General features: G+C 47.0%; 2 protein-coding genes across 2 annotated transcripts in view; one reads left to right on the top strand and one right to left on the bottom strand.

Moving 5' to 3' along the window:
- The window catches only part of pole (polymerase (DNA directed), epsilon), an 18,327-nt gene extending 13,678 nt beyond the window's left edge, over positions 1-4,649 (top strand). Inside the window, exons 37-49 of the mRNA XM_047048487.1 lie at positions 1-213; positions 451-671; positions 1,060-1,264; positions 1,363-1,536; positions 1,690-1,815; positions 1,936-2,068; positions 2,224-2,434; positions 2,701-2,829; positions 2,912-3,105; positions 3,474-3,674; positions 3,806-3,931; positions 4,020-4,109; positions 4,211-4,649. The exon at positions 1-213 is cut by the window's left edge and continues 11 nt beyond it. Coding sequence (XP_046904443.1) covers positions 1-213; positions 451-671; positions 1,060-1,264; positions 1,363-1,536; positions 1,690-1,815; positions 1,936-2,068; positions 2,224-2,434; positions 2,701-2,829; positions 2,912-3,105; positions 3,474-3,674; positions 3,806-3,931; positions 4,020-4,109; positions 4,211-4,336 — 2,149 coding nt within the window. The 3' untranslated portion in view covers positions 4,337-4,649. The remainder of the gene's footprint in view (positions 214-450; positions 672-1,059; positions 1,265-1,362; positions 1,537-1,689; positions 1,816-1,935; positions 2,069-2,223; positions 2,435-2,700; positions 2,830-2,911; positions 3,106-3,473; positions 3,675-3,805; positions 3,932-4,019; positions 4,110-4,210) is intronic.
- A 1,266-nt stretch (positions 4,650-5,915) lies between these two features.
- Positions 5,916-9,709, bottom strand: p2rx2 (purinergic receptor P2X, ligand-gated ion channel, 2). Its single transcript, XM_047048498.1, has 12 exons — positions 9,442-9,709; positions 8,823-8,958; positions 8,283-8,354; positions 8,075-8,150; positions 7,895-7,991; positions 7,730-7,810; positions 7,442-7,589; positions 7,197-7,327; positions 6,955-7,045; positions 6,770-6,835; positions 6,596-6,673; positions 5,916-6,492 (listed from the first exon to the last, which is right to left on the bottom strand). The coding sequence occupies exons 1-12, from the start codon at positions 9,579-9,581 to the stop codon at positions 6,391-6,393; spliced, it is 1,218 nt and encodes a 405-aa protein (XP_046904454.1). The 5' UTR covers positions 9,582-9,709; the 3' UTR covers positions 5,916-6,390.
- Positions 9,710-9,757: the final 48 nt, after the last annotated feature.

Here is a 9,757-nt window from a genome sequence, read left to right as displayed (position 1 = left end):
GGGCCCCACTCTGGTGGCGGTGCAGTCGAACTGGGAGCTGCGGCGTCTGGCAGCGGGCATGCCGGTGCTGGAGGAGTTCCCGGTGGTGCCGGTACACGTGGTGGACGAGATCAGCTACAACGTGCTGGACTGGCAGAGGCACGGGGCCCGCCGCATGCTGCGACACTACCTCAACCTGGACAGCTGCCTGTCACAGGCCTTCGACATGGCCAGGTGGGAGGGAGGGAGGGAGGGGCGGGCCTGTCACACTTCAAAAAAAGGCCAATAAAAATTGCACAAATATATAGATTATAGGATATGTAAAATCCTAGTCAAACAGAATTCACTTTTGCCGTATTAGCAGTAAACCTTGTGGCAAAGCATTTACCATACATAACATACATAGACCTAGACTAACCTTAAGCCTCGATCATCATTTCCTGTCTCTCTCCTCTTCTTCCCCCTGTTCAGGTACTACCACCTGCCTGTGGGGAACCTGCCACAAGACGTGTCCATCTTTGGCTCGGACCTGTTTCTGGCCAGACACCTGCGCAAGCACAACCACCTGCTGTGGCTGTCCCCCACGTCCAGGCCCGACCTGGGGGGCAAGGAGGCCGACGACAGCCGCCTGGTCATGGAGAGCGACGACAGGGGCTCTGTGGAGATCAACGCTCAGGGCTGCTACTCCACAGGTACTAACCCTTCGCTCTTTCTCTGTCTCTCTCCTTCTCTCTCTCTCTCTCTCTCTCTCTCTCTGTCTCTCTTTTCTCTCTTTCTCTTTCTTTCTCTCTCACTCTGCTCTCTCTCTTGCTGTCTCTTTCTCTTTCACTCTTGCTCTCTTCCTCTGTCTCTTTCCCCCTCTTTCTTTCTCTCTCTAGCTGTCTCTTTTTCTTTCGCTCTTGCTCTCTCCCTCTGTCTCTTTCCCCCTCTTTCTTTCTCTCTCTAGCTGCCTTTTTCCCTTTCTCTCTTTCACTCTGTCTCTCTCACTCCATCGCTCACCCACTGTCCCCACCATGTTTATTGCGAGGGGAATGGATGGATGTATGTGTGGACTGTAAGGAGGCATGTCTTGTCCTGCAGTGTGTGTGGAGCTGGACCTCCAGAGCCTGGCGGTGAACACCATCCTGCAGTCCCAGCACGTCAACGACATGGAGGGGGGCGCCAGCCTGGGCGTCAGCTTCGACGTCATCCAGCAGGCCTCCCTGGAGGAGATGATGTCCGGGAACCAGGGTGCCAGCGCCGTGGCCAGCTACGACGAGACGGCGCTCTGCTCCAACACCTTCAGGTGACCGCCCACGTCCTCCTCTGCAAACCGCACGGTCAGAGACGTAAAAAAAACAAACATCCCTTGTGCGTTCTAACCCGCGCTGTGTTTGCGAGCAGGATCCTGAAGAGCATGGTGGTCGGCTGGGTGCGGGAGATCACCCAGTACCACAACGTCTACGCGGACAACCAGGTGATGCACTTCTACCGCTGGCTGCGTTCCCCCAGCTCTCTGCTCTATGACCCCGCCCTCCACCGCACCCTCCACAACATGATGAAGAAGGTCTTCCTGCAGTGAGTCATTGAGCTACATCTACCAACCCGCTCCCTTCATGCCCTAGAACCGCCTGTTTTTTGTCGTGTGGAAACGTTCTTTCTCTGTGTCACAAATGTGGAGTTGGGGGTTCTTCCTGAAGGGTGAGGTCGTGGTGTTGTGTCTGTTCCCAGGCTGGTGGCAGAGTTCAAGAGGCTGGGCTCCACGGTAGTGTACGGGAACTTCAACAGAATCATCTTGTGTACCAAGAAACGCAGGATCGACGATGCTATCGGCTACGTGGAGTACATCACCAACAGGTTGGTTGGCCCCAAATATCTCCTGAAATCATATTTTTGGGTGGAACTACAGTATCTTGAAGCTAGTGTTTTTTTATTGACTTCATTCTCTTCCTGATTTTTTTCTTCTTCCCTCTCTAGTATTCACTCCAGGGAGATTTTCCACTCCTTGTCCATCTCGTTCTCCCGGTGCTGGGAGTTCATCCTGTGGATGGATCCTTCCAACTTTGGAGGGGTGAAGGGAAAGCTGCCCTCCAGCCTTCTTTATGGAGAGGTACCACACACAGAACACCATACACACATCTAGATGACAGAGGGACCGCACACTTCGTCCCCAGGCCTGTTTTAAATAGGATTCATATAGATCGTTACATCATCTCAAAGTGGCTGAGATGAAAACATCACAGGACGCCCGTTTTCCACAATCAGGACGGAGCGACCCGGAAGAAGAGGAAGGGAAAAGAGGAGGGAGAGGAGGGGGACAGCGAGGAGGAGGAGGAGGATGGGGATCAGCAGGAGGAGGAAGATGGAGACGGGGAGACAGACGAGGTGGAGGAGATGATAGAGAGTAGCTGGAACATCATGCAGTACCTGCCCCAGACTGCCTCCTGCCAGAAGTACTTCCTCATGATCGTCTCAGGTACCGCTCTCCTCTGGTCCGGATACTCGTTAAGAGCAGCTAGCATGTAGCTAGTTAGCTGGCGTGTAGCTAGTTAGCTGGCGTGTAGCTAACTAGAGAATCTACTACTCAGCTCTTGTGACTTTTTTTAACCTCTTTAAATTTAATTTCATAACAAAATAATTTCTGAAATAAAAGTTATCATATATAGTTAACATATATTGCATTTGACATTTGTTTTTATTGACCAGACAGTTAAAAGGATATGTGTTGATCCTCTCTCCCAGCCTACATCGCTGCGGTCTACCACAGCATGAGGGAGGAGCTTAGACGCAACGCTCCCGGAGCCACGCCCATCAAGAGGCGGGGTGGAAGCCAGGCGTCGCAGCCAGCAGGAGACCTGAGTGCACTTCCTGGTCAGTCCGAGGTCACTTCCTCTTTTATCCTGTCATCTTTTGCTCCTGAGGTGTGTGTTATTAATCCGCGTTTCTCTGTCAGGTATGATCTCCTTCTCCCAGGAGTACGTGGCCAGCGAGCTGACCCAGAACTTCTTCACCATCACCCAGAAGATCCAGAAGAAGGTGACTGGAACAAGGAGTGGAGCCCAGCCCTCAGAGATGTTCCCCGTCCTGCCTGGCTCCCACCTGCCTCTCTCCAACCCTGCCCTGGAGTTCATCAAATACGTGTGCCAGGTGCAGTCCCCCCATTGGTCTATTAAGTCATGACCTTCTCATGTGACGGGTGGCGGCCAGCTACAATATGTGGATCTGTAAAACTGTTTATATGTGTGTGCGAATATTATTATTTATATGTTATTGGGGGGTTTCGCCATGTAGAGATGAGGTCTTCCTGTCTTGAGTTTAGGTTCTCCTTCCTGTCACGTGACCCTGCTGTTCCCAGGTGTAGGTTCTCCTTCCTGTCATGTGACCTTGCTGTCCCCAGGTGTAGGTTCTCCTTCCTGTCATGTGACCTTGCTGTCCCCAGGTGTAGGTTCTCCTTCCTGTCACGTGACCCTGCTCTCCCCAGGTGTTGACTGAGGCGTTGTGTTGAACCCCCCCAGGTCCTCTCCCTAGACGGCAACGTTGTGAACCAGGTGAACAAGCTGAAGAGGGACCTGCTCCGTCTGGTGGACGTGGGCGAGTTCTCCGAGCAGAGCCAGTTCCGCGACCCCTGCAACTCCTACATCCTGCCGGAGGTCATCTGCCACCAGTGCAACTTCTGCCGCGACCTCGACCTCTGCAAGGACCCCACTGTGGGCCAGGTCAGACCCATGGACTGGGAGGGGGTGGGAAGGGCTGGGAATGTCCCAAACATATGTCACTTTAGATAAAAGCATCTGCAAAATGAATAAAATGTCCACTCACAAAGTGAATGTTGTTGTTTGTCGACCAGGATGGCTCCATCCTGCCCCACTGGTTCTGCTCTAACTGCCAGACCCAGTATGAGACTGAGTCCATCGAGATGTCGCTGGTGGACGCCCTGCAGAAGAAGCTGATGAGCTACACTCTGCAGGACCTGGTGAGGGGGCAGAGTGCACATCAGAAGGCCGAAAGATACTTTCTGTTTTGACTGTCAGCGACGTAACTTCTCTCCTCCTCCTCTGCAGGTGTGTTCCAAGTGTAAGGGAGTGAAGGAGGCCAACATGCCTGTATACTGCAACTGTGCTGGAGACTTCACCCTCACGTTCCCCACAAAGGTTTGTAAACCCATGTTTTTTTACATCATTTCATATTTTTCCTTCCTTTATTGCTTGAGAATGGCCACTCAGTTCGTCTCCTCTCTCGTCTCGGTTCTCAGAGCTTGTCCGAGCAGATCAGAGTGTTCCGGAGCATCGCGGGTCACTACAGCATGAGCTTCCTGGAGGAGACCATCGATTGGCTGCTCTCCATGAGCCCGCAGATCAGCGAGACGACGACACACTGACGGGAACGTCGACCGCTGCCTGTGACCCTTCTGAGGAGGATCCTGGACCACACTCTGACACGGAGAGGCGCCCAGGAGCGCCGGTCAACATGGCCGATCAGCGCGCGTCGCTAAACTTGATCATCTGCGTGATTGTTCTGATGAAGCGCAGATCGTGCTTCTTTGCTTTTTTTCTGTTGATGTCACACATTATGTACTGTTCTACTAAGACAAGTCATTGTAAATATAGTGATTTTTTACAGAAAAGCTGAAAAGGATGATGCTAAGAAGAGATCATTGTTTCCCTTTTGTCAATAAATATTTTTGTATGTGGTGACGGTCTAGAGTTTCTAATTTTGTAATGCACCAATTATGTGGCTTTTTTCATTTCAATATAGTCATGTCTATGTCCTGTCTGGCAGATATTGTCTAAGTGCTCATCATCAGTCATCAGTCCCACACGTTATTGGATGCTAATGTGCCCCAGAGGAAAGGTCTGGGGATGGGGGGGAAACTTTTATTTAATGGTCTGTGCGGTGCTTTATTGTCCAGGCTATCGTCCAATCCACTTAGTATCCTCTGTCTCAACTGCCGTGAGTGTCATTATCTTGTGGATGAGGACAGTGAATCTTGGTGGTCGCCTGTGTTGACTGCATGTTAGTATTTTCCAGAGTTTTTGTACAATTTAAGCGATGTCAAGCCAATTCTGTTAATTTGATATTTTTTTGTTTCATATGAATTATTGATGATCTTGGGAGCTGTTGGTACACACTGGAACTATTAGGGGTCGGAAATGCTTTGTTTTCGCACCAGCCCATTAGATTGGCGGTAGAAGCAGCACAAAACTGTTTTGTAAACATGTAATTCCAGCATATTCTTCTTGTTCCAGATCAAAGTTGACTTGACTCATCAGCCTCCATCACAGTAACCTCATTCTCCCAGAGAACTCGTCTGCCAATGAGCGTCTCTCAGATCCGTAATCGCATTTGAGGTCGAGAGCTCACGAGCAATTCGATTGGTCACTCTTGGTTATTTGCTAAGAGGTAGTGAGAGCACTTACTGGACACTTGTAAGTACGAAACAAGAATCTTGGGTTTCAGTTTTCCTTTTTTTTTTTTTTTACCATGAACAAAAAAGGTTGTGGATACAGAACGTAATCTTAAGAACAACCATAAAAATGACCATCTAGTCTCCTTTTGTGAACAGTTCATGAACAGCCAGATGATTAGCTGTCCATACATCAAACTCATCCTTTAAACTTAAGAGCCTGTCAGCTGTTTCACTCCATATATCAAAACCCAGATTCAGACATGAGTTCCTTTCAGCATCGACATCTCTATTACTCTGTCCGTCCAGATGGATTCGTGCTTCCCCACAATCTCATTACAGGAACCATTTGGTGAGAAATGTTCTCGTTATTGGATTACTGACTCTCAGAGAGCAGCTTTCCTACCCTGGACTCGTTTGACTTCCTGTGTGGCGTGAAGTCAACCTTCATGTGTTCTGACGGTAAACTGCATGCACAGATTACTTCCAAGCAAGTTCATGTAAGGTTGTACAAGATGATGACAAGATAGTCGCAGGATTGGCAGACACAATGCACGGTTGATGTAAGTCCTTTTATTGTTGTGTGAAGGTCATATTGATCATGTTATGGGTAGTCTTTAAAATACCTGTATCAACAACATACTTTAATGTGCGTTATGTGTTTTTGGTGTGTTTTTCATGTTGCTTAACACCAACGTGGTGTCCTTAACATTCATTTAATTTGGGTGAATATCATCTTAATCCCTTTCATCTGAAGAACACCTGATCCAGCGTGGTGCTGTTCCAGGTCTTGAAGTGACTGGATTTGAGATGGCATTGACCCCTAGACATGGCCTTGATGCGACGACAGGCCTTGGAAGACGTTGCTCTCAGAAGATGAACCCTTCGGGTCTTGTAGCAGTCATTGGGTTCGGTTCCACGAGAACCGTGATCCCCGTCTGGGACCACCTGAGCGGGTCCAGGGGACAGTCCGTTCAGAGGTTGGGTGTCTAAGGGGGTTCTGGTGCATCCGGCCGTAGATCTGTGTGTCACAGTGCCACGCCCTCTGACAGATCTGAGTGGTTGGAGCCGTAGCTCATGATGGTGAACTCTGTACACTGGTCCTGAGCAGGCTTCGGGGTCCTAGTGCCCTGTGACGACAAAAGCAAGACAGGTCAATCAGTAGGGCTAGCGATGTGCATGAGAGGTTTATGCTGAAAACGCTGCTTTCTTAAGAGTTGTTTTTCCCCTCACGTCGTCAAACTTTCTGTCGCTGAAGACTTCGTTCTTGTCGATGAAAGTCAGCATGATCCAGTCACAGATGATGGAACACTGGACAGAACATGAGTGGATGAGAGGAATGTGGCTAAAACAGTTATGGAGCTCAGTTGTTAACCGAACAACGGGAGGAAATCAATCCAAACCTACTATTCCAACTGATGTCATGGCCGTCACTGTGTTGATAATAGTTGGGATTAGGCTGAATTTTCCTGCCTGCAGAGAAAATAAGTTAAACATAAACAACTAGTGGAACAAGGGAAACCCATTCTTGATGACTATTTTATATCAGTGATGTCTAACAGCTGTTGGTGTTAGATGCAAGCTCCACCTACATGTCCATGAACGATGACATCCAATCGAATCCCAAACGCCTTGACGAGTGTCCGAAACTCTTCCCCATCTTTGCTGTAGTACTTGGCGAACCTACAGGTATAATTTCAACGTTAAAACACAAAATAGGAAGAGAGAGATTTATAGAGAGAGGGATAGACTATAAAGCCAGGGAAATATAGACAGAATGAGACTTAGTTTTAATGAGATGTTCTACGTGAAGTTTGACGTGATGAAAGCTCACCTGTAGTTGTACCCCGAGCTGATCAGGTTCTTACGGAGGTCTAGTCGGCGGAAGGAGTAGGTGGGGGCGCACTGAGACGGGTCAACGTCCAGATCACACTTCCAATTAATGAAAACGCCAATCACCCCTCCCTAACAGAGCACAACCAATCAGCTGTCTGTGCCGCAGCAACGGCACAGACAGCATGACTGACTTGGGTTGTATTGAACAGAATTTCACAGTTAGTCACACGCTTGGTTTCTTACAGTTTTGCACAGCTCGCTGAACTTCTCCCTGGCTTGTTCCGCAATGTAGCCCAGGCGGAAGACAGGGCAGTAAGGGGCTTTTTCCTCGTGGTAGTGACACTTATTCAAGTATTTCTTTATGTTTCGTTTGTGTGGCTTGATGTTCCCTCTGTTGAAAAAGCAAAGCAAGAAATGTTCTGTTACCTTTAATCAATGCGGAATTAAAGGTTAGGTTGCAGCCAGGCAGGGTATAAAAGGTTGTATGTCGTTGTGTGTTTGTGCAAAGGTAAGAGAGATTCTATACTCTACCTCAGCACTTTGAACTTTGGGAAATGGATGGCATTTTTGATGAACACTGTGAAATTGATGGCCTCATCTAATGCAGGTTCTCTGTTAATGACAGTGAACAATAAAGACTCTTGTACCACTGAATGATGACATCACATTCTCAGTCCTGCAGTCTTTGATCCCCACCTCACGGCTGCATAACCTTCTACAGGACACCAGGTTTGTATCTCACAGGTCTTGAAGGTTAGGTTGTAGTAGGGCACACAGCGCCCAGTTCTCGGACCTGCAGAAAATTTCAGCAGCAAATTGAGAAATAGTCTAGGGGGATGTCGATTATTTTGCTAACACTTAAATTGAAATCTGTACCGCTGCCATCAAAGTCCACCTCTCCTGCAATGCAGTCAGAATCCGTTGTACAGTTGGCATTGGAAACAGTGAAATGCTATGAAAATGGAACAAAGTCGGTGTTACATTGTGTACCAAGACAACTGCTCTACAAATGTTCGTTCATGCATGATTATGAATACATTTGTAAATATGAATTGCCAATATTGACAACATGGCGACCTCCTACCTCAGCACAGATTCCCTGCCTCTGGTTATAAGTGACCTCACGTCTCAGGATGGTGCTTATCACATCTCCACCCTGCACATAAAATGAACATATAATGAACAAATATAGCCTAATGCAAGCCCTGGTCGGTAGGCCTACATGGATTTTAATTCATTGGTCCTTGTAGGCAAATATCCTGGTAAGGTAATAGTAAAATAAAAGTTTAATGGCGTTGTCAAGTGTAATGTAGGCTATTTTAAGATGCATCGTAACGAAGAATAGATTTGGTAAATTAAAATAAATGAAAAACATCCATAAATATACATTTTCATTCATTATTCATTAGCCTGCTAAGTATTTCCGGCACTCAGTTACACCTCATGCCTGGCGCCGCAGAAATCCCATGGGTTGGCTTGGCCTAAGTGTGATTTTATATTACACCCTTTTCTGATTTATTACGTAATTGACCGACAACATATAAATATCATAACCAATTTACAGGTTAGCTCCCTGTGTAAAATGCACCATCTCAGTTGTATGTGAGGCGTCCTGTGGACTTACCTCCGGCGGCTGGACATACTCCACCATATCCAGGATTCTGTCTCCCTGAAGGGCTATTCCCGTCATTTTGGTGTATACGGAGCTCTCTGGGCGCGTCTCGCTGTCCTGATAGGCTTTCTGACTCATGAACACGTACCTGTGTGGGGGATGGAACAGACACAGCATCGTCGAGGAAACAGTAGTACTGTAGAACATGTCTTGATTTTTGGGGAAATCCAAACTTATGACTTTTATAAACTAGTTTAAATAATCAACGAATTCCTCTGGTGATTTCTAAAAACACCATTAAATAGATCAAATGTAATGTAAGGCTAAATGTAGATGACCATGGTTTTTGAAACCACACAGTTTTTTTACATTAATTGCCAGTCAACATTTCCTCACAAATTGTTTATTTTATGCATTTGGACTTCAAACATGTTGGGTTTGTATGCAAAACACACTTGATACTAAATAAACGCTACCTTAATGTGTGCACAACCATAATAATTGTAATTTAAAAAGAATCAAGTGAGAAAACCTGACATACAGTGTTAATCAAAACAAATATTTCTCAACCATGCATTCACACATTCATTGTTGAAATAATCTCGTATTAACGCACGAGGACAAAGCTTACCAGATAAAATAGGTGACCACTAGAAACTGTACCCCTCTATATATGACCCCAAGAGTTTTGTTTTTAACCACCATAACCTTGGGAGTTTCATAGTCCCAGAAACCAATAAAATAATCCTTGATGAACTCAAGTAATCCCATTATGAGTTTTCGAAGTGAGTTTTAGATCATGGGTTCTTGAAGATTTGTCAAATTGAACGTGAAGCCCTGTTCGTGGATATTTCAAAGCATGTGTAGTCTTCCTTCCTCTCCCCCTCTGTCTGTTTATATCTCTCTCTCTGTTCCTCTCTGTCTCTCTTTATCTCTCTCTCTCTGTC

Source organism: Hypomesus transpacificus, chromosome 24 (genome assembly GCF_021917145.1).
Source record: "Hypomesus transpacificus isolate Combined female chromosome 24, fHypTra1, whole genome shotgun sequence".
Taxonomy (NCBI): Eukaryota; Metazoa; Chordata; class Actinopteri; order Osmeriformes; family Osmeridae; genus Hypomesus; species Hypomesus transpacificus.
The sequence above is the reverse complement of the archived record's forward strand: the minus strand, read 5'-3'. Positions and strand labels throughout refer to the sequence as shown.

Bases quoted from the DNA above. Each gene is read 5' to 3' on its own strand.
- p2rx2 (XM_047048498.1), bottom strand. From the start codon at position 9,581: ATGGGATTACTTGAGTTCATCAAGGATTATTTTATTGGTTTCTGGGAC. The intron at 8,151-8,282 runs GTAGGAGGTCGC...CCATTTTCATAG, and splicing joins GGCAGGGAATCTGTGCTGAG to CATTTCACTGTTTCCAATGC. The intron at 7,328-7,441 runs GTAAGAAACCAA...GTGCTCTGTTAG, and splicing joins TCAGCGAGCTGTGCAAAACT to GGAGGGGTGATTGGCGTTTT.